This window comes from Bombina bombina, chromosome 4 (assembly GCF_027579735.1).
Source record: "Bombina bombina isolate aBomBom1 chromosome 4, aBomBom1.pri, whole genome shotgun sequence".
NCBI lineage: Eukaryota > Metazoa > Chordata > Amphibia > Anura > Bombinatoridae > Bombina > Bombina bombina.
The window spans coordinates 254,056,464-254,081,571 of NC_069502.1; the positions used below are offsets into that span (position 1 = coordinate 254,056,464).

General features: G+C 36.3%; 1 protein-coding gene across 1 annotated transcript in view; it reads left to right on the forward strand.

The window, feature by feature from the left end:
* The first annotated feature begins 663 nt into the window (after positions 1 to 663).
* The window catches only part of HDLBP (high density lipoprotein binding protein), a 131,067-nt gene continuing 106,622 nt past the window's right edge, over positions 664 to 25,108 (forward strand). The window contains 9 exon segments of the mRNA XM_053709899.1: positions 664 to 807; positions 16,788 to 16,854; positions 18,543 to 18,643; positions 18,723 to 18,877; positions 19,093 to 19,308; positions 20,999 to 21,205; positions 21,573 to 21,788; positions 22,009 to 22,215; positions 22,736 to 22,843. Coding sequence (XP_053565874.1) covers positions 18,568 to 18,643; positions 18,723 to 18,877; positions 19,093 to 19,308; positions 20,999 to 21,205; positions 21,573 to 21,788; positions 22,009 to 22,215; positions 22,736 to 22,843 — 1,185 coding nt within the window. The 5' untranslated portion in view covers positions 664 to 807; positions 16,788 to 16,854; positions 18,543 to 18,567.

Below are 25,108 nucleotides of genomic sequence, written 5' to 3' on the forward strand. Positions count from 1 at the left end.
AAGAGCCGGCCCATTTTGGTTCAGCACCTGGGTAGCGCTTCCTGATTGGTGGCTAAATGTAGCAAACCAATCAGCAAACTCTATTCAGGTGCTGAACCAAAAATGGTCCGGCTCCTTACCTCACATTCCTGCATTTTCAAATAGAGATAGCAAGAGAATGAAGAAAATTTGATAAGAAGAGTAAATTAGAAAATTGCTTAAAATTGCATGCTCTATCTGAATCATCAAAGAAAAAAATTGGGTTTAGTATCCCTTTAATCTAATATGAGCACAAGGAGTGCTGTTGATTAAAACTTTAGCAGTTTTGGTTCTCAATACCTCTAATACTTTTGCGGTCCACTTGTAATCTATGAACATTGCACAAGTCTAGCCTCTTTAATAGAAACAACTTCCATATACAGTGTGATTGTAACAGTTTTTTTTTTCTTCTTCAATGAAAGGGTCTCAAAAATAATATTTTGAAAGCTGTTTGTACTCAGTATTTCTTAATCTGTACGAGCTTGCGTATGCTTTACTAAAATAGAGCACAACCTAAAAAAAAAACAACCCATTCCTTCGCCATTTTGTGGTGCTAGTTTTATAAACGTGTCAATAAAGCTTTATGAAAATGACGACTATCCTTCCCATCACCCCCTGACACTTTTCCGCTTCCTGTCCGTGCAGTCACTGCTTTCTTTTGCCCCATCCTCAGGCTGACGTGTCGCGGATGATGACGTCCCTTTAGCTGATAGGAGCAGTCAGCTTCTATATAAGTGGTCGAGGAGGCGGGCGTAGCTTTCCCCGGCAGTCAGCGGATCGGGACACGGAGTGAGTCTGGGAATAGGAGGGCAAGTACCGTGTTACTGGGGTACGGGAGAGGGGGTGCTCCACTGTTTCCTTATCATTTGTGGTTAAGCAAGAGGGAGTTTACATTCGAGATTCTTGGATGCTTGTGAAAGGGAGTAGTGCTGGCAGTGCCGCAGCTTGTTCACTGCTGGGACAGCTGCAATACTCCTATCTGGGAGACTGCAGCCTGCGGGAATCTAAGCAGCTCAATGTCCCCATATAAGTGAGCAGCTAACACTGGTCAGTGTCGCTAGAAATCAGTTGTAGAGCTGACTGTAAAGCTTTGGTAGAAAGAATGTATTGAGGGAGTGCTCCTTTACTCATTGGTTGTTCTAGAGAGCTTTATCTTAAGCAGCTAAGGGGTTAATCCTTAGTTGTAATCTGGTATCTAGTGAGTTAAACATTACTCTGTGGCACTGCAAACGGTAAATTAATAATAATGTTGTAGCCTCTGCCAATTGTAGATACCCATATGTTCAAAGGGATGTAAAAAAGTGTGAACTCTATGGTTTTTTTTTTAATGCATATTACTTGAAATTTGCATTCACATGTAGATGCATTAAATTTTATCTATGCAAATGTGTAGAGTTTTCAAACATCTTCACCGGTGAATATTTTTTCTTAGTGTTTTTGTTAACTAAACATACATAGTTACAGATGAACAAGAGCTAGAATGTGTGTTTAATGGCTAAAAAACCTAATATGTGGGGGACAAAAATTCCAATTAATAGGTTTCTGGATACTTTCCACATGTTGCTATATCATGACTTAAATCTTTTCCTGACTGTTAGAAAACTAGATAATATGCAATTGGGTTAAAGTCTAACTGCAAATATAACCATATAACATCACTGAAGGAGGTGTTTTTACCTTGCTGTTAAAACATGTTTAGTTTATTGCACTAAGTGGTGCTGAGTGCCCTTAGTTAAGGTTAGTAGTTCATTAAAACTTACATACTGCTTATCACCCGCTGCGTTTTTTTATTTGTTTAACATTAAATTAGAAATCTGCTAATCTAACTCCTGTCAAGCTTGTTACTGGATACTTTATGCACTGTAAGGGTTAAAAACTTAAGAAGCAGAGGTTTAACCTGGGCCTGAAGTGGTGACGTTGGCATAGGAAGAGGCCTAGGGGAGGGTTATGTAGAGTTAGAAGAGGGGGGAGGTGAAATCCTTGTAATCCATCTCAGCTAGCAGTGTATGTTGCAATCACAGCAAGTGAGTACAGTTGTGGATTTAAATTGTCAGCATTGGACCATTATCATCTGTCTACATGTGCACTATATATTTTTATTTTGCCACAATTACCTTTAACATTCATAGATCTTAGAAATGTTTGCCTTTTTTTTTTTTTTTTTTTTTTTTTTTTTTTTTTTTTTTTTTTGGGATGGATATATCAGTTTATATTATGTAAACCTTCTGTACTGCACACTCACTCTGCAGTTTTTGTATAAAATTTCAGTTTTTAAAATCTAACATCTGTTATGCATAAAGAAATCTTTGTTCCCTTTTAGTGTTTTAACCTGGGTAATTGTACAGGTCTACACGTGATTCTCAGGATACTGGGAGAAGACATGGCTTCTGGAATTTTATCTCTAACACCAAAACTATTGGGTGTTTTTACATATAGCTATATTTAACATATCTATTTGTGGTGGTGTCTTTATTATAAAAGTGTGACTGGCTCTTAAATTCCTAAAAATAAAAATAAAAAAAAAATAATAATCCAGCTTTGAAAGTTTTCTTGCTAGAATCGTATTTTTCAATTTCAGTTTTTTTTTGTTTCTTGCTCATTTACTAACTACTTTTTTGCTTTTTATATTTAAACATCAAAAAGCACAAGTCTTATCATCTAAACTATGAGTAACAAGAATACTCAAGTATACATTACTTGGTTGACATCCTCTTGCAATTGCCCTTTTCTGTTCTGCATACTAACTAATACTCATCATTTACTTGAGGGCTTGACCTAAATACTTTCTCCTCGTCGCCCAAATTTTTTTTTTATTAACTTACAAGTTTTGTAATAGGCTATGTACTTGGTTTAATTCCTAAAGTTGCTGCAAAGGCCACAGTACATTTTTTTTTTTTTGGGGGGGGGGGGGGTTAAAATGGCTATAAGTACTTCTATGTTGCGCAACACTACAATACATGCATGGAAAGGGCAAACCTTATGTGAGAGCTGCCGAATGTTTTAACTAAAACTGGTCGTGTCTCAGGTGTGTTGACACGTCATGGAATTGCAATGTCACTGCATCCTATCATTTTACTGAAAGCATAGGTTTCAGTGCTGTTTTTTTTTTCCTTTTTTCTAGACACCTTTATTGCAGGTAGGACGCTACGTCCTGTACTGAAGCACTCATTGCTGAGTCCTTTTTTTTTTTTTTTTTTTTTTTTTTTTTAAATTTGGCTCTATTTAAACAGTATGTGTTCTGTTTAACCAGATCACTGCATGGCATGTTTTAGTTTGCAGTAGTATGTCTTGCCTTTTATATACGACTTTATGCGTAAGATCTGGTTCACTCTGCAACGTTTTTTAAATGTTTACTATTTTTGGAGTCATCTTCCGTATTAAACAAAAAAACCTGGTTACTAACGGACCTTAATTATTTTTAAAAACAGCAATTTTGTTTGTGATACAAACACTATAGTTGTCTTATCCAAGTTGTTTCCAAAGGGGCACTTGACTTAAACAGAAGCTTGTTGCAGGACACCTAACTATTTTGACCTGCATGTTCGAGGTTGTAGATAATAGGAAAAAAGTGTGTGTGTGTATATTTGCAATTTTATATATTGCAATTGTATGTGTATATATGTGTGTATATATGTGTGTATGTATTTGTGTGTGTGTGTATATGTGTGTGTGTGTGTGTGTATATATATATATATATATATATATATATATATATATATATATATATATATATATATATATATATATATATATATATATATATATATATATATATATATATATATATACACACATATACAATGCTTGTGTGGTATGTCAAGATCTATTTAATGTTACTTAAATTTGTACTTTGCTAACTAAAACAGACTGCGATGAGTTAAACAGAGAACTACCACTGTAATTTTTGTCTCTGCTGAGCTGGCAGATAACTCTGGCCCTTTAAGTCAGTTCCCTCCCCCATACCGGTAATACAGGCTGTGCTGAGGTGGCAGTACAGTGTAGCCTGTCCCTGCCGAGTACAAACCTCTGGCCGTAACCCTGCCCTATGCACTGAGATTGAAACGCTTTCCCCTCACAAATGGCACTACTGCAAGTCATCCACACTAGCCCTTCACATGGATTTTACTTTGGGCCTTAACTTAAAAGCTTAACCGTTAACAAGTTTCAATTAGATCAAACAGTGGCTACAAAACTGGGTCACTGACTGCTGACCTATTCTTTGGCAGGGTAAAGAACACTGCAAGTTTATTTTCCGAGCGATGTCCTTAAAATGCTATAACATACATTTTATATAGGAAACTGGCAATTTTTTTGCATTTCTCTGTATTTGATTATGGTAAATGGCCATCTTTTGCTGTACATATGCATAGATGAAAACATCTTAAGTATTATGTTGTCACCTGTGAACCCTGTTGCTTGCTGCATGCAGAAACCACCTTTAAATAGTTTTGGGGAAAGTTAAACTGACATTTTGTACAGCTAAAACTGATCACTATTTTGATTTGCAATAATGATACCTGGAAATCAAACCCCCTTTTAATACAAATTAGTGTGATCCTCTTTCTTTTTATTAATATTTGAATGGTTTAATTTTATTAAAACTTGATTGGATTTGTCAGATATGTTGCATTATAAATGCATAGCGCAAAAGATTACTATAAATGTGCAGTACAGCATGCAAGAGCAAGGGTCCTTCATAGAAATAAATCTTGTTTTTTTTCTATTAGTTTCTTACAAAAAACGAAAGTGCATTATTTATTTTGGCTCACAATAGTACATGTATGTATGTGTAATAAGTGTGAACCTCTTTTCAAGCCAGTGTTTCCTGAAAAGTGACCATCTAATTTGACATACAAATACTTAAAGGTACACTGAACCCAAATTTTTTTCTTTTGTAATTCAGAAACGGCATGCAATTTTAAGCAACTTTCTAATTTACTCCTATTATCAATTTTTCTTTGTTCTCTTGCTATCTTTATTTGAAAAAGAAGGCATCTAAGCTTTTTTTATGGTTCAGACCTCTGGACAGCACTTTTTTATTGGTGGATGAATTTATCCACCAATCAGCAAGGACAACCCAGGTTGTTCACCAAAAATAGGCCGGCATCTTAACTTACATTCTTGCATTTCAAATAAAGATACCAAGAGAATGAAGAAAATTTGATAATAGGAGTAAATTAGAAAGTTGCTTAAAATGTCACGCTCTATCTGAATCATGAAAGAAAAATTTTGGGTACAGTGTCCCTTTAATCTTTATTATGTCTACTATCTAAAAGAAATGGCTTCTTTTATTAATTTAGGGGGTGTATTTTTTTTATACTACAAGCCAATTATTAAGCTGCGCTTCTCATACTCTTGCAGACCTCTTGCTTTATAAGCAGCATATATCTTATAATGACCTGGTTGTACAATCCCAATGATGATGATACTAATATTTACATTAATATTAAGATTGTCCCTCTAGGTGGAAGAGGTAATAAACTGCAAGTAACAAACTATTATTAATATGGGAGCAGATGTATCACAGAGGTAGCTTATCGCAATAAACAGGATATTAGAACATGACAGACAACATTAACAGCATATGATGCATGAAGAAAAGATAAATACTTCCCAAAATATGATAGTAGTAACTAGGGTTGCACCGATACTAGTTTCGGTACCGATACCAAGTATTTGCACGAGTACTCGTGCAAATGCACCGATACTTAAACCGATACCTCCACTTCCCACCCATATGCTATCTTGTGACGTTTTTTCAAACTGCATGTTCCCATCTCATTTTAAACTGGAGTGGAGACTAAACTAAAAAAAAATGTTTACTACTATTCTGCCGATACAAATTGCTGTTATTTGTATTATTGTAGGAGAGATCACTGTACCTCGTTCTGGCAAACCCCTGAAGTACTGGGCAGTTAATAAACTGAGATTTCCAGCCCTGGCTAAAATGGCCCAAAAATATCTTTCTGCCCCATGCAGTAGTGTGAAAAGTGAAAGACTGTTCAGCTTAGAGTCGAACTTCCATACAAATATCAGATTGATGTTATATAACAGCCCTACAACCCAATTACATCACCCCTTTAAATTTTAATATTTTATTGTAATATTTTTTATTTATAAACATGTTCAGTGAACTTTGTGACAAATCTGTTTTATTTCATGTCTTTTGAATTAGTCCTTTATAATTATAAAGAAGGAATCTTAATCTGTATTGTGCTTGGTAAACTGTCACATGACATAAAAAAAAAAAAAAAGTATCGGTAATTGGTATCGGCGAGTATTTGAAAACAAGTATCGGTACTTGTACTCGGTCATAAAAAATGGTATCGGTGCAACCCTAGTAGTAACGGTAGTCGAGTGGATGCTACTCTGATTAGGGGTGCAAAGACTGTGCTCCTGCTCCCAAAAACGATACTGTAAACACAAGAAGAGACCAGAGCGCAACCCACTTTAAGAGTAAAACCGTTTATTACAGGATACTGGAGCACATAAATAAAATACACATACACTGAATGAAAAAATATATGCAGGCACTAAAGTCACCACGGGTTGTCCCCTCCACCAGCTCACGGACGGAACTGCCGTGAGCTGGTGGAGGACGTCACCACGGGTTATGTTCTCCACCAACTCACGGCAGTTCCGTCCGTGAGCTGGTGGAGGACATTACCCGTGCCTGCATATTTTTTTTCATGCAGTGTACGTGTATTTTATTTGTGCTCCAGTATTCTGTAATAAACGGTTTTACTCTTAGAGTGGGTTGCACTCTGTTCTCCTTGTGTTCACAGTATTTTTTTTATACTATTTAAACTGAAATAATTCTACTTTTCTCAGTTATTTATTTTTTACAAATTTTCTTTATTAGGAATCATGTGGGGGGGAAAGACAAAGCCAAGGGTACATTCGAGTAATAAACATTGTTCTGTTTAGGTTAAGTGTCAACGACTTAAAGTGATGCTTAATTTCTGAAATTCTCAGTTATTTTTAGTTCAAATAGCATACTATACTAATGAAATGAAATAAATAACCCATTTCTTTTTATATTGAGTTACAATGAAGATCTTGGGATTCTCCAAATCTGGTTTATCTTCTACTGGATCTCCGACCATTGTGATTTGGTAGTCTTAAGGTTACAGGAAGGTTGAGGCAAAGTCTACAAAACTGCAGCATGCTTTCATCCCTTCCCTCCATTTTCTTCTGTGCATCTTGAGTAAAAAGTTGAACTAATCAATTCTGAAAAGCTTCTGTAAAATAAGCAAATTTGTTCTGTCTCCTTTAAAAACATGAAGTAATCATGTTATATATTTTCTTGTTCTGTGTAAAGCTTCATGATATCCCTCCAGTTTTATCACAACCATAGGTGATCTCCATTTTTTTATTTTTTTTTTAGATACCGTAACTCCCCGGATATACCCAGGGAAGGGAGGGTAAGTCACCTTAACTCAGAAGAAACCCCCCTAAGTTAAACCTATGTAGCCTTAGTCAGGCAGTGCCTAATGCCAAGCCATTAGTAAAGTGAGGTACAGAAAAGAAGCATCATTTGGCACATTTGTATCTGAGTAAAGGTTACTAATAATATTGCCGTTTGGGTGTAAGGGGTGAAGATAAATAACTTTTATTAAGTAGTTAAAAAAAGGATGGACAGAACCAGCCACGCACAACACACACATAAAAACATAAATCAGAACTGACCTCTCATATGCACAGCTGTATATATCTATTACTAAAAGCTTAAAGGGATACTAAACCCACATTTTTTTCTTTCATGATTCAGATAGCATTCAATTTTAAGCATCGTTCTTATTTATTCCTATTCATTTTTCTTCGGTCTCTTGGTATCTATCTGAAAAAGCAGGGATATTAGGTTCAGCACCCTGTTTAGCGCTTGCTGATTGGTGGCTACATTTAGCCCCCAATTCACAAGCTCTATCCAGGTGCTGAACCAAAGAGGGGCTGGCTTGTAAGCTTACATTCCTGCTTTTTCAAATGAATATACCAAGAGAATGAAGAAAAATTGATAATAGGAGTAAATTAAAAAGTTGATTTAAATTACATGCTCTGTCTGAATCATGAAAGAAAAAATGTGGGTTCAGTATCCCTTTAAGGTATCTATTTGTTGTGGCTAAGGTAGTGCCGTAAGAGCAATTAAATATTCGGAATTAGGCTAAGATCACAATCGGACCCAAAAGTAGATGTATAAGAACCACCCTCTCCGTGTATGTACCATACACATAGTCCGCTGAAAATCAATTTACCCAGTCCGATCGGTCCCTCCTTACTAAGCCACCTTTATGCCAATTAAGGCCAACAATGAAAATTAAACAGAGTATAGAGAGGCAGTGAGAAACATTTCCGACCATTGTGATTTGGTAGTCTTATAGTTACAGGAAGGTTCATGCAATGTCTGCAAAACTGCAGCATGCGTTCATCCCTTCCATTTTCTTCTGTGCATCTTGAGTAAAAAGTTGCACAAATAAATTCTGACAAGCTTCTGTAAAATAAGCAAACAAATTAATGTCTCTTTTTTTAAAAAAAGAATGTATCGTGTTGCCATATATTCTTGTTCTGTGCAAAGCTTCATGATCTCCCCCCCATCTTAGCACAACCTTAGGTGATCTCCATTTTTTTTATGCCAAATTAAAGGACCAGTCAACACAGTAGATTTGCATAATCAACAAATGCAAGATAACAAGACAATACATTAGCACTTAGTCTGAACTTCAAATGAGTAGTATTTTTTTTTTTCTGACAATTTTAAGTTGTCTATTTCCACTCTCCCTGTACCATGTGATCAGCCAATCACAAATGCATACCAGTACCATGTGACAGCCATCAGCCAATCAAATGCATACACGCTTTTGTGAATTCTTGCACGTGCTCAGTAGGAGCTGGTGACTATAAAAGTTTAAATCTAAAATGACTGTACACATTTTGTTAATGGAAGTATATTGGAAAGTTGTTCAAAATTGCATGCTATATCTGAATAATGAAAGTTTAATTTTGACGTGAGTGTCCCTTTTCAGTGAAACACTGTAATTATAATACATTTCTGTTGTGTTGATAAAAAATATCAGCCATGGTGTACAGGAGCCAAAGAATAATAAACAGTTACTAATGCTATAATTAAGTTAAAGGCTTCTACTTAAAATGAGGAACATATAGAGCTACTAAGGCTTAAACACCAGGCGTTCAAATCATAATTAACTAGTGATAACAAGTAGTAAGTTTACAGTTGTGATACTCATTTTCACCTGGGAGTAAATGGCACTAATAGCGACACTATTTACACATAACTGGTGTATAATATCTAAATGTAAGTAAGGGTAATGAGTGTTATGCCCCATTGTGCAAGTAACTATATAGGTTTAGTAGGCTATGCCACCTCAGCTGCTGACAGCTACCCCCCTGCACAATAGTTATAAAATGCTGAGTTTGGAGAGTTTGCCAATATCTGTATAATCACTTATCCAGAATGTGTGTATATAAAAAAGACAAAAACCAAAGTATATAGTTAATATAATAAGGAAGCCCTTTAAATCTTAGTTTGCAGCCTCTAAGACAAAACCTATATGGAACCAATAACTTAAAAAGTACAGCTATATCAGTAACAGATTTCCACATTAACTTGTAAAAGGGACATCCATGAGAACAGTTTTAATAATTCTGACTGGAGCACAACAATGTACCCAAGATCTTAGCAGTAGCGAAGAGTCCACCGCATCAGAATAAATGTGGCACCAGTCAAAAAGAAATCTGTTAACCAAACTACGGTTCTCACCATGGACTTGTGGTATTCAATAAGGGTGCTACCTATAGGCTGGGGACACACTGTGGCTCCCTGTCCAGGAAACTGTAAAGGGGCATATGTTTGGAAGGGAAAAAGCTAGTGTTCCAGACATGGTGACCATTTTCTGCCCTCTTTTGGAAAAGGCTGAGACTGGTCTTGTCAAGACTAGTCTTGGTATCACTTCCGAATCCGGGGGCATGCCCAGGGGCAGGAGTAACTGCCGCTATGTGGTCTGCATTAGCTGCATATGGAGGGATTTGAGAAGGGAGCTCAGCAACTGGCTCATATCAATCAGCCAGGATATCAGTTGAATCGCGCAGTGGTGGCTCCTCTGAAGCAGCATGGCCAGCTGTAGAGCTTATTGCTACAGTTAGAGGCTAAACTGGAACAGGCAAATAGTATCTCATATAAGTCTGTGATGAGTCTCCAAAATTTTACAAATATCGTCCAGCAGCACTTCCAGGTAACTTGGCATGTCTAATGAAGGCTCAAAACATATGCTGGGGGGAATGCAGTGACTAGCAAGATAGCACTCGATGGGTCCAGGAGCACTCCCATCAAGGTGGGTTGAGTAAGGCCTTCACCATCCACGTTGGCCTTGAAAAAAATCCGGTACACAGGAGCTGGATTAAAACGAGAGGTCTAATTTGATTCCTTAATATTCAATCAGTCATTGTCCACCAAGATATGTTGGCTGTTTCAGGGATCCAGGGATATTTAGTAGATAGACCTAAAGTTTTGCTCCAGCTCTCTGCATTGTGACCTGTCATGGCTGCTGTCTGGAAGCTCTCCAAATTTTTTTTTTTTTTTTTTTTTTTTTTTTTTATTCTTAAAACAAATGAACATCCTTTTTACTGGGAAATTTTTTTTTTGAGGTTAAACTCCACCCGCTATTTGCCTTATTTGGAGGAGCCAATCTGGGCTTTAGTCTAGAGACAACAAGACTAGCCACAGTCATGAAGTTAGTGTAAAGTTTTGCAGTTATTAACGCCTTTACACCATTAGGACGTTGTATTACATTTTTTTTTTGTTTGAAAATAACATTTTAGATGTATTTTTTAAAATTTCATTAGCTGTATACTTACACAAGAAATGTAAAGTTTGTGTCTATAAAACAATTGAAGCCGCATTGTTTTAAATTAAGTTATATTTTCTGCTGTGGCCACAAAGAGACGGTTCTAAATAGGTCACTAGAGTGTGCAGCCAATTGCTGTGTGGAATTTAAGTGTTCTGCACTTCCACTTCTAACAGGAACTGAAAAGCTCATAATTTCACAATGGAATTACAGTAAAAGGGGGCAAAATAATTAAAGTACCTGCTATTTATAATTTTATATTACCATCTCAAAGTATTTAATGTCCCTTTAGTGCCAGCCATTAAGACGGCATTGAATATCCAACCATATGACAGCCTGCTGCTTCTCCCTTGACGATGATCGTCCTGGGGGTGTGCCAGTTCTCCATGATCAGATCCCTGCCTTAAAAAATCACAATCTCATAGATTAATACGTGATTATATTTTTAGTGTTTAAATAGGTAAGGTTAAAACTGTTGTACAGGCATGAAGGGGTTAAAGCCAGGTAGCTAAGGATGTGTAATAGTTGGACTTTAGAAGTCAGCAGGGTGCTTTTCATGTTCTGAGAAGCAGAAAATGCTTAATTTTAGATCTAAATTGCAATATATTTAATTTGTTTTGCTCCCTTTTCATGTAAAGTTGTTACTTTATGCATAATTAACCACTTTACCTCCATTGGGATGTTCTATGCCATCCTAACTGCACTGGGTTTTAGAGCTGTAACTAAGCCCAAGGCGCTTCCTGAATGGGATCGCGGGCTGGTGGGCGCTCCTAGCGTCATAAGCACTCCCCCAAACATAATCAAATTGGAATCACACGATCGCATGAACAATCATGTGATTTTACTTTTTAGTAATTTGTTCTGCTGTAGACAAATAAGTCCAGGCAGGAGGTAACAAGGTGTTTACTGTCTATTTTAAAAAATTGAAGAGCGCTTTTCTGATCCTTAATTTGGTAAGTAACCTAAAGCATTTTGGTTTAGAAATCAATACACAATGAGACGCTGATTTACTATTAAACAATTTGCAAAAAGTCTTTTACCATCAATAAAGATTATGAACATACAATGACAATGTTTTTGTTTATAAATTTTAATTTGGCGTTTAGTGTTCCTTTTTTAATTCCTGAAAATAGATTGTGTCTAATTGGGTATTTAAACACAGTGATTAGATTTGTAGATAGTAACATGGTAGCCTACATCCACCTAACTGGTAAATGCATGTCAGGGTATCCGTTTGCACCTGGGAATTAGTGACAAATATTCAGTGGCCATTATAGTGGACAATACTCTTCTATGCACCATGTTACAAACCCCAAGGCTGAACATGCTGGGATCTGAGATGTCATTGCAGAATGTGCAGCATGTCTGCAGAAAGAACGAGACATGCAGGAACTTAAGTTATTTTGCTTTGCAGTGCTGCTCCGCATCATCCTGTTCTCTTCAAACAGCACTGTTCTCTGGCTGCCCTGTGTTAGTTTTTCTTAACACAGTGTATCCAGAACAAAGTGCTGTTTGAAAAGCACAGTCAGATATAGAGCAGTGCTAGAAAGCAGCAGAGCATTTATTTTTGACTGGCGCTCAGGGATTTTTTTCATAAGACATTTTAAAAAATTAATAAAATCTTTTTTTTTTTTTTTTTTTTTTTTTTTCTCTGCAGCTAATTTTCAATGCAATTTTCAACTGCTGCACTAAATTAAATTTTTAAAAAATTGTTTTATTCTCTAGTTATTTAACACATTGCAATTGAAATGGTGCTTTAGTGTAATTGTCCAATTTAGAGTTTTATTTTATTTCAAAATGACCTGCAGAAATTTTTTCACAAAAAACTAATCGCAGAAAGTAAATAAAAAATCTGCCTCTGGGGTTACGAAAAGTATGCCACATATACATGATTTTTTTTTTTTTTTTTTTTTTTTTTTTTTTATTGTATCCCAGAACTATATACTGAGGAAAAATATGTGAGCGACACTAACTCACAAACTTAGACTACATGGCACTGCCCTCCTTACTAGGCTGCTCCCTACAGGTGCCCTCACTCAATCTACCTGACTTCAAGTAATGCACAATTACAATTTTAGTATTCTAGTCTTACTTTTTGTGTACTCCATGTGAAGTAGCTCTGACCAGAGGCTATCTGTTTAATTAAAAAATCAGAGCACCACAGTTTTCTTACCAACATCTTCATACAACTGGCCACAGCTTCACTAATATTTGCTGCACTTTACTGTAAGAACAGAGTACTCATCAGGACTTCTACTTTAAAAGTGACACTTCTCACAAGCACAGCAAAATCTGTTTGGGAAACCATAATACATTTTAAAATACTCTTAGCTGCAACAAAGAAAAAAATACTGAAATCTGTGTGTGATTATTTTAGGTCTAGTGTTAATTTTGAATTAAACAAAATACGTTCTATTTAGTTTTGTTTTTGATTAAAGGAAAAATGATGGGCAATATGTATTGAAATATGCTGAGGTGTTTGGCCAGCAGCAGTTACACATATTCTTGGATCTGATGGTTTGTACCTGTATTGCTGCATCATTTTCTGATTCCTTTTCTTCACTTTGTAGAAACAAAACACTAAAGGGAAGTGTGCATGGGACTTACTGATTCCCTGTAGGCCTCCTTATTACACTAGAGACACAGCTACAGCTGCATGTATACCCATCAGTGCCCCTTCAGCTCTGAAAAAAGCCACTTGTTTATCTGCTTCTCTTTAAAGGTACAACACTTTACATAGTCTATATACAACTTCAAATGAACTGCTCTTGAATATTTTCATACTAGGAGATGTAGTGCCCAATAGTCAGGGGGTTATATGCTGGTGGGCAAGGAATGGCATTTGAAATAAAAATAAGTGACCAATTATTTCAGCTGCATCTTTGCATTTGGTATACTCCTTTAATATATGGAAGCAAAATAATTTTGGCTTATACAGATACAGCTCAACATTTAATTCCCCATAAAAGGTTTAATTATGCATAGTGGATTTTTTATGTGGTTATACATACATACACACACACACACACACACCTACATCTTTTCGTTGGCTCACAAGACATGTTCATCTTGTTCCCAGTAGTGTGTTGCTGCTCTTGAGCTGACAAACTCCTTAACACTTTTTGTAGGATAACCCGGGTCAATGCATACTATAGGTTTTTATTTTTGCACTTGTATGCCCCTTTGTTTTTTTTGTTTTTCTTCCTTTTAAGTGACATTTTAAAGTAAAAATTATTCTATCTAAACCTAATTTAAAACTGTTAAAATGAATGTCCAATAAGATGGGTTATTTCTAAAACCTTTTATTTCCATTATTTTATTCGGTTTAGCTCCTGGTGTTGTCAAATGGTCAAAATTATAACCATGGACTTCACGTTTTGGTGCTAGGAATTTAAAATCTGGGATGAATATCAATATAGGAACCCTATAGGCTCTGTTTTGAGTGATAAATGTTAAAGTTGCATCTCCAAACTACAAGATGAAGAAATATGATCATCAAACTAATCTATATAATCCATGAAACAAAACGTCTTATGCCCCTTTAGGTTTAAGCTGAATGGCTGGTCTGTAATGTGTTCATAACAACCCTTTGTGCTTTGACAAGGAAAGTGATGTTCATATGCAATAATATTTTAATAGTGTTTTAAGTTCCGACAATGCTTATGGGGCACTCCTGTTTGGAGTTTGAGGGTTGACCGGCGTTTTGAGTGATTTAGGGTTTATTCTTAATCCCTTCTCTACAAGAAGATTGCTGACTTCTGCTTTTTATAAAGTAATACAAAAAGTCAGCAGCTGTATGTACTTATTGCTGTGTAACAGGTTCTGTTCAATAACAGTTTAAAGGACCACTGAACACAGTAGAATGACATAATACAATGCAAAACACACTACATTTCAATTGTGTGTGTTTTTTTTTTTTTTTTCCTGATAAATTTCAGTCACATTTTCCTACCAGATGCATCATGTGACAGCCATTAGCCAATCACAAAATGCATATAGTATATTCTGTGAACTATTGCACATGTTCATTGTGAGCAGGTACCTCAGTGCACATTTTGATAATGGAAGGGAATAGAAAGTTGTTTAAAATTGTGCGCTGTATCTGAATCATGAGACACATTTTGTGTTTCATGCCCTTTAAGTTTTTTCTTTTTTTTTTTTCAATGCAACAAAGTATTTCCTTACCACATAATGAAGCAGCTACTCACATACAGGGTCTGTTAAAGGCTGCATGTCTTCCGGGATACATTTACTTTAAAGGGACATGAAGCACAAATGTTTCTTTCATGATTAAGATAGAGCATGCAATGTAAACCACTTTCTAAGTTAATTCTATTAAATGTTGTTCGTTCTTGGTACTTTTTTTGTTGTTGTTGTTGAAAAATATAGATGTAAGCTTAGGAGCATGTGCGTGTATGGCAGCAGTTTTGCAAGGTATGTTATCCATTTGTAAGAGCACTAGATATTTCCTGCCATATAGTTCCCCAGATGCCTGCCTAGTTATCTCTTCCATCAACCAATATCATGGGAACAAAGCAAACTTGATACAAGTAAATTAGAAACTTTTTTTTCTCTTGTAATTAAGAAAAAAAATTTTTTTGGGTTCCATATCCCTTTTGAACAGAGGCCACATGGTAGTCACTGTGCCACCTTTGTCCAGCTGAGTACCTAAACCTTGACTGGTTTGTGGACTTTTTGGATTTGGTTTCTACCTTGTTACCATGCATGTTGCAAACTTTTAGAAGCAGCTCAACTTAAAGGGGCACTGAACCCAATTTTTTTCTTTTGTGATTCAGACAGAGCATGCAATTTTAAGCAACTTTCTAATTTACTCCTATTTATCAATATTTCTTCATTCTCTTGCTATCTTTATTTGAAAAAGAAGGCATCTAAGCTTTTTTCTTAGTTCAGAACTCTGGACAGCAAATTTTTATTGGTCGATGAATTTATCCACCAATCAGCAAGGACAACCCAGGTTGTTCACCAAAAATGGGCCGGCATCTAAACTTACATTCTTGCATTTCAAATAAAGATACCAAGAGAAATAAAGAGAATTTGATAATAGGAGTAAATTAGAAAGTTGCTTAAAATTGCAAGCTCTATCTGAATCACGAAAGAAAAAATGTGGGTTCAGTGTCCCTTTAATACGTTGTTGCTTGCTTTATTACTCCACCTTATGTAAATGTGCTTGACTTCTGTCATAAGGTAGTGCTGCGTTTTTACAGATCCCTGAAACAAGGGTCTGTGGCTCCTAGATTATTTCCATCTGGTTCCTGAGTTCTGCTTGTACCAGGGCGTGGAAATCCTGTGCTTGGAAGGAACCATGATTCATAAAATGTTATCTTCTAAGTTAAAACTCTATATAGGTAATATCCTAGAGTAGTTACTGACTCCTACATTTTCTTATGTTTTTCCTCTGCCTAGTTGAAAGTAGACGTATGTTTGTGCACAAGACTCTGTGTGGTTTTTTTTTTTTTTTTTTTTTTATATCTTTAATAACCTCTGGGTTTGGGAGAAAAAAATGGAATGCCGAAGCTTTTATAGCTACATTTTTGTGTCTCACTTGTTGTTGGGTATAGACTCTTGCTAGCTTTACCATGGGGTCTCTGACTTGCACAGCTTTGCTGCTTTGGGAATAGCATCTGCACTCACAATGTATGTATAATTTTAAAATAATTGGCCTGTGGAGGTTATGTAGATATGTTCGTTTGCTATGCAGTGAACCCTGGGGGGCCCTGTCAGCGAGTGACTATATGACTGTGTATACTTAAACCCTCTTACAAGAAAATATACGTCCCCACAATCTGTAGTTCTTACAGGCTGTAAGTTGAAACATTCTGTAGTTGAAGTAAAAATCAAATTCTTTAAAACTATCACCATCTATAAGGTGTTAAATTTCTTTCTGTGCAGAAGCTGGCAGGCTGAAAGAAGCGTTCAGCTCACCGGACGGATTTTCTGGCTTTTGACCCTTTAGCTGGTAAGTTGTTGTTTAACTATAATAGATGTATTCCCCCATTTATTTATTTTTAAAATCTAATCTTAGTGGCAGAATAATCTTTTTGGTATTTTGTTTACATTGATGCAGTGAGATTATTCTGTCTGAAGTTGATATTGTGCTGGTTTGATCTCCCCCTGCCCTAGTTCAGTAGATGCCCTTATTGCTGAGGTTAACCAGTGGCTAAATATGCAGGTATTCATTATGTTCATGGGGTGGAGTTGCAACCAAGCATTCTGGAAGTTATTTTGCTATAAGAATCTTCTTGATTTAACTTCAAAGTATTTAACTCATTTGCTGTATAGCAGTGTGTTGCATCAAATGAGTTAATTGGACAGTGCACTCCAGAATTAATATTTAAAAAGATAGGTAATCCCTTTATTACCTATTCCCCAGTTTTGCATAACAAACAAGGTTGTTATATTATACTTTTTACCTCTGATTACCTTGTATCTAAGCCTCTGCAGACTGCCCCCTTATTTCCGTTCTTTTGACAGACTTGCATTTTATCTAATCAGTGCTGACTCATAAATAAATTCATGGGAGTGCGAACAGTGTTTTTTGTCTGTATATGTATATATGTGTGTAAATATTTGTGTGTCACATTAAAGGGACAGTCAAAACCAGAATTTTTGTTTGGTTATGCAAATATAGGGAATGGGTAATAAAGGGATTATCTATCTTTTTAAACAGTTATTCTAATACGTTTTACCTCTTGACAGGCTTGTATTTTAGCCAATCAGTGCTTACTCCTAGGCAACTTCATGTGTGTGTGAGCTCAATGTTATCTATATGACACACAAACTAACGCCCTCTAGTGGTGAAAAACTGTAAAAATGCATTCACGTAAGAGGCGGCCTTCAAGGTCCATGAAATTAGCATATAAGCCTACCTAAGTTTTAGCTTTCAACTAAGAATACCAAGAGAACAAAGCAAAATTAGTGATAAAAGTATATTGGAAAGTTGTTTAAAATGACATGCCCTATTTGAATCATGAAAGTTTATTTTGGACTTGACTGTCCCTTTTAACTAGTGCTGTCTAGCTGTGAAAAACTGTCAAAATGCACTGAGATTAGAGGTGGCCTTCAAGGGTTTAGAAATTGGCATCAGCCTACCTAGGTCTAGCTTTCAACAGAGTACAAAACAAATTTGATCAAAATAAATTGGAAAGTTGTTTAAAATTGCATACCCTATCTGAATCATGCATGTTTAATTTTGACCAGACTATATTGCATGTCTGCATGCTTGCAATTGTTTTGAACTCCACAAATCCTAAAGTATTTGGGATTTATGCATAGGCATAGATGTGTTAATGTGTCTAGCCTCATATATCCATTATTTTGTTAATGCCTTCAATCATTAAATATTCTATTCCAACTGAGGAGTTAGGCCCATGACCAGGAAGGGGAATTAACAATTATGGTTATTTAAAATTAAGAGCATACTTTGCCAAGTAACATACAGCCAATGTTTTGTTGTAGAGGATTCTGAATAAAAAAGTTGCAGGGCTGCTATCGAGCTCTACTCTATGGTGCAGCAGCTTTCTAATAGTTTTAGAATTTGTGTTTTATGGAACATAGACTTGCTACACTTTTATGCTGTAGTGTAAAAAAAAAAAAAACTCCTTAATTATTTTTTTTTTTATTTATTCCCCCCCACCTCCTTTCTAGTGGTTACACGGATTTGCGTGGGACAATGAGCTCGGTGGCGGTTTTAACCCAGGAAAGCTTTAATGAGCATCGCAGTGGGCTTACCCAGCCACAGGTCAAAGGTTAATATACTGACCGTTTCCTAAAAATGTCTTGTTTTATTTCAACCAGCGCATTAAGGTATATATTATTTCTGTCTAGTGGCGGCCATGGGATCGGAGGAAGAAACAGATCCCCCCACTTATAAGGATGCTTTCCCACCCCTCCCAGAGAAAGCGCTGAACAGTGAGACTCAAGCGGAGCCTACAGGGGCTTGGAGTAAGATTAGGCCAATCAAGTCTTCCGTTATTACTCAGGTTAGTTGTGGTGTATGGGACTGACCTTGATCCTTTAATAGTAAAGGTGTTGCAAAACCAAAATGGTTATTAAATCAATTTTGATATTCTTAGTCTGTAGAAAACTTGCTCAACCTTTGTGAACCAAGTCTATATGAACACAATACGTTATGCTGTATCAAAGTGTTATATGGAATTGTATTTAGGCCTATTTTTTAAGTGGTTTGGTTTTGTAGGTGTTCCATGTTCCCCTGGAGGAGCGCAGGTACAAGGATATGGCCCAATTTGGAGAGGGGGAGCAGGCTAAAATTTGTTTGGATATAATGCAGAAGACTGGAGCCCAGTTGGAATTGTCTCTGGCCAAAGATCAAGGCTTGTCAATCATGGTATCTGGCAAACTGGACTCGGTTATGAAGGCACGGAAGGAGATAGTGACCCGACTTCAGACTCAGGTAAAATGATTTTGTTGCTCTGTATAGTACAGAAATACATGTACAATTGGCACTTCTATTCCCTTAGGATTTATGCATGGCAGCTATGGGTTGGGGGGTGGGAATAGTTCATGGAGTGTCTCAGAGGGGTTGGTGCAGGGGGAACAATGTATTTCTAGGACTGATGCAATACCACAAGGATTATTTTATCAGTCTTGTAGTGGTTTGTTTTAACTCTCTTTAAGTTCAGAAAAAAAAGTTAAGAACTTACCATGGTTAATTTCTGTATCTGGGTGCATATTTAAAAATGCCAGTATAGGCTTGACAATAAGGGTCCTTGGCATGCAAGAAAAGGCCTGAACAGAATCACAGGGTGGCCTTGCTTTCCTTGTGCAAATACGTGATCAGTGTTCTTTACAGAAAATGTTGCCAGTTGGGTGGCATTATAAAGTAGACAGTAGGGAGCAGTGTATTACTTTCTAATAACTTTTTCTGCTACCCAAAGTACAATATAATTGCATATATTTAATGTAAATCTACTTATTGATAATTTATGCAATCAATATATATATATTTTTTTTATATTGGTATTTAGCTTAAAGGAATAGTCTAGTCAAAATTAAACTTTCATGATTCAGATACAGCATGCAATTGTAAGCAACTTATTTACTCCTATTAAATTTTCTTTGTTCTCTTGGTATCTTTATTTGAAAGAGCAGGAATGTATGCATAGGCCCATTTTTGGCTCAGCACATGGGTACCGCATTCTAATTGGTGTTTATGTAGCTTCAGGTGCTGAATCAAAAATAGGCTGGCTGCTATGCTTACATTCAAATAGCAAGAGAATGAAGAAACATTGATAATCGTTGTAAATTAGAAATTTGCTTAAAATTGCATGCTCTATCTGAATCATGAAAGTTTAATTTGGACTATCCCTTTGTTATCTAAAAATTTTAGCCAGGTGGTGCACCCATTAAAAAGATCCTGGGGCGAACACTGTTTTGTTCTGATATGTGCAGTTATTTGCTAGATTGAGAGGCATAAGTTAAATTTTTTTTTTTTTTTTTTTTTTTACATCAACTTTCCATATATGGAATGGAAGTTTAAAGGGACAGTCAACACCAGAATTTTTGTTGTTTAAAAAGATAGATAATCCCTTTATTACCCATTCCCCAATTTTGCATAACCAACACAGTTATAATAATACACTTTTTATCTCTGTGATTAACTTGCATCTAAACATCTTCTGACAGCCCCCTGATCACATGACATTTTATTTATTATCTTTTGACTTTCATTTTAGCCAGTTAGTGCAGTGTCTGCCACAATCCACGGGCGTGCTCACAATGTTATCTATAGGGTTTACCTGAACTAGCTCTCCCCTGCTGTGAAAAGCAAATACAAAAGCTTGTGATTAGAGGCGGCCTTCAAGGGCTTAGAAATTATCATATGAGCCTTCCTAGGTCTAGCTTTCAACTAAGAATACCAAAAGAACAAAGCAAAATTGGTGATAAAAGTAAATTGGAAAGTTGTTTAAAATTACATGCCCTATTTGAAACATGAAAGTTTTTTTTGGACTTGACTGTCCCTTTAAGCTTTTGCTTAATGTTTCTACCACATTGAGTTCAATCTATCTTGCCAGATGATGCAGTTTTTTCTGAGCATGAGAGAGAAATTAATAGTCATGGATTTTTTTACATTTTTTTTTTAGGCGTCTGCATCAGTTGCTATCCCCAAGGAACACCACCGTTTTGTGATTGGCAAAAATGGAGAGAAACTGCAGGACCTGGAACTAAAAACCGCTACCAAGATTCAAATCCCCCGGCCTGAAGATGCTAGCAACCAGGTCAAGATCACTGGCACCAAGGAGGGCATCGAAAAGGCACGACATGAGATTCTGCTCATATCTGCTGAACAGGTAAGAAATGCCTTTTGCTTGAATAATAAACCTGTAATGAAGGCAAATATTCAAGAGATTACTTAACACTTGTGCATAGTCATCCACAACATAATGGTTTGGAATCTCTGCTTCACGCTTGCATATGGTTATCCAAAGAAAAAATAATTACTTTTTGAGACATGTCCACATATGTCAGACTAACTCCAGATTCTCCATTATACGATGCTGAAAATGATCCTGTACTTGCGATGATAATTTCACCTTTGATCAGGGTACCAGTGCAATATTGCTCAAGTATGAGCCCTTAAAACTAAAATAAAACTAAATTGTGTGAGGTTAGTGTAGGCTATTCCTTTACAACTTCTGATATGTTCCTTTCATGCAGGATAAAAGAGCAGTCGAACGATTTGAGGTAGAGAAGGCCTACCACCCTTTTATTGCTGGACCTCACAACAAATTGGTTAATGAAATAATGCAGGAGACAGGCACAAGAATAAACATCCCTCCACCAAGTGTCAACAAAACTGAAATTGTGTGCACTGGAGAGAAGGAACAGCTAGCTCAGGCAGTGGCAAGAATCAAGCAGATTTATGAAGAAAAGGTAAGCTTTATCATACAGTAGGTGAATGTAGCTTAAATGTGTTTTTTTTTATTTTATTTTTTTTTATTTTTTTTTTAATAAACTAATTTGGATGCATTTTTAGGCATTTATTTGTAGAAGTTTTTAATAGGAATTGAAACATGTTACTCTTGGTGGGTGGCCTGGGATAAGTGCCTTGTCTTTGTTTAAATTTCCCTTATGACCCCACCTAAATTTGTAGAAGAAGAAAACTACCAGCATTGCCGTGGAGGTGAGGAAATCGCAACACAAATACGTCATTGGTCCAAAGGGCAACAGCCTGCAAGAAATCCTGGAGCGCACAGGGGTATCAGTGGAGATTCCACCCAGCGACAGTAGTTCTGAGACAGTCATCCTGAGGGGGGAGCCTGAAAAATTGGGCCAGGCACTAACTGAAGTGTATGCAAAGGTAAAGGCGTGTTTTTTTTTTTTTTTTTTGTTAATATGGGCTGAATAAGTGCAGCCATAGAGGGACATATAGCATTTTGCCATTGCATTACTAATTAGAGCATTTTATTACTCAATGTCTCTTGGTAACCGTTTTTAACACTCTGCAAAGGGATTAAACCTAGTTAAAATAGCTTACTGGGGATGCTGCTTCTAATTGGCTCACTGGCCGTATCTTGCTTAGGATTGGCAGGTGGTTTCTAAACTGGAGTATAACCCATCTGCAAGAATTAAACTGTTACCAAGAAACATTTTCAATTAAAACCATTTATTGCATTAACATGTCAGTTTACGGAAAATGCTTTTGTTTTCTTATGTAAAATAGCCCATTGTATTTTTGAGGGTTTAAAGTAATGTATCTGTGTAAAATAACGTAACATTCATTTTTTTTATTTTTTGTGTGTTGCAGAATGCAGTATACACCTCCTGCCCATTCTTTTAATTTGTTAAAATTAACCTACTCTTTGACTTGATCTCCACAGGCGAACAGTTTCACTGTGGCTTCTGTGTCTGCTCCTTCATGGCTGCATAGATTCATCATTGGCAAAAAAGGACAGAACTTGGCAAAGATCACACAGCAAATACCAAAGGTACGTGTGAGCCTGTTTGCAGAAGAGACTGATTCTGTAATTCAGGGATTAATTTATTCTGAAACCTTTTGTTAGCATTTAGATTGTGGTTGTTTTCTCCCCCCTAAGCTGTCAAGGAGTTGACAATATCCTACATCAAATTTACGAATGGCCAGTATATTGGTTTGGTGGATTCTCCATATTAGCAGTTGGACCATTTCTTACTATTCCACTTTTTAGAAATATTTAGGTTTTTCTCTTTTGTTTAACCCCATGGGGCATAAGGACGTAAGTAATACGTCACAGTTCTTAGCCCAGTGCACTGCAACATAGTACCTATGTCCAGCACAGAGGCACATGTTGCGGTCCCCACTGTCGTCTAAGACTACAGGAACCGCAACCAAAGAGCAAAGACACCAATCATGCCCCTTTACCATATGAAGCCAGATTGCTAATCACTGTAAAAGGTGATAGTTTTCTGGATTAAAGTCAATTATTGGCTTAAATTGATCAAACAAAATAACGTTTCTACCCCAAAATATCATTTTTTTTAATTTTCTTTTTTTTTTCTTCTCCCTACAAACCAGATTATTTTAGAACGCCAAACTCATCTACACTACTATACTCAAAGCTAGGAATTTAATATTGCAGCACTGGAAATCACGGAAGTGCCCTAGTATTAGAAGTATTTGTTCAGACACTATACACAGTTAAAGGGACATTATACACATTTTTTCTTTGCATAAATGTTTTGTAGATCTATTTAAATAGCCCATGAAGTTTAAAAAAAAAAAAAAAAAGTTTAGTTTTGCTTATTTTTAAATAATATTGCTCAGATTTTCAGACTCCTAACCAAGCCCCAATGTTTTATGTGAGTACTGATGTATACCTTCTCCAGCTTGCTCCTGTTTGTGTAAAGGGTCTTTTCATATGCAAAAGAAGGGGGAGGGGGAAAAGTGTCTTATTTCCCACTTGCAGTGGGCTTTCCAGCTACCTTTTCAACAAAGCTAAACTGAAAGCTTCTAAGTAAGTTTTTAAACGGTTTTATACTGGATTTTTATATCAGTATCTGTGCATATTATTCTTTATAGTAGTGTCTATTACATGCAGTTATATGAAAATGAGTGTATACTGTCCCTTTAATTATAGAGCAACTCGAGATTGATGTGTCTAACTCCTTAAAATTTACCAGTTATTTTAAGAAATGGTTACAAGTAATTTTGTTACTTCCTTACTCGGTACAAATTCAAATTATACGCCCACTACGAGAGGCTGAAGTATTCCGCACAGCAATACAGAGTGGCTCTCTCCCTGCTTATTGGAGGGTGGTGTGGGGGGTCCCCTTTTTTTTTTTTTTTTTTTTTTTTTTTTTTTTTTTTTTCCTCTCTCCCCTTTCGGGTATTTTCTTTCTTGTGTACATGCATGTTTCTCTAAATATAATGTGATAATGTCAATATACAAAGCCAGGGGTAAGATCTGTCAGCCATGTATTAATTGCATATATAACAGAATATTTGGTATTATAGACAGACATTAAGAATGTATCTGTTTAAGTTAGTTGATACACGTCTCAAAGTGTATTTGTTCACGAAGCTATGACAAATTAGTCATGAGATAGTATCTTGTTTCTGCTATACTGTCTGTTTCTTATTTTGTAACACTGACCAGTGGTCAATTTTTTTTTTTTTTTTTTCCTTTTTTTTTTTTTTTTTCCTTTTTTTTTTTTCCCCTTCTCTCTGATATGTATATTGACGGATAAATAAATATTTTTTTAAAAAGTGAGTTTTGTCACTCTAACAATGCTCGGTTGGTGCCGAGTGGGCTCAGTGGAAGGGAGGCTGGCTAAATGGAGGGAGGGATGGGGTTCACTACACTACAGAATATCAGCTGGGTGAAGACAATAAATTAAAGAAATGGTATTGGGGGGGGGTTGCTACATTACAGAAAAAATATAAATATATATATTTTATTTTTTTCTGGCAGGCTGGCTGCCAGTGACAAATATGGTGGGGGTCAGGGAGGGTTAGAAGTGATCTTCACTAGATAAATATTTACTTATTTTAAGGGGGTATTAGAGCTGTTTGGGAAGGATCAGGGGGTAGGAGGGTAATACCTATACTAGAACAAAATTAACCTTACAACCTAACTGATTAACTCCTTTACTGCCAGGAATTTCAGAAGTGTGGTGTACAGCTGCAATATGCAGCCTTCTAATTGCCAAAAACCAAAGGCTATGTATGTATTTTTCCAGCAAAGGGGATCACAGAGAAGCATTTACCATCATTT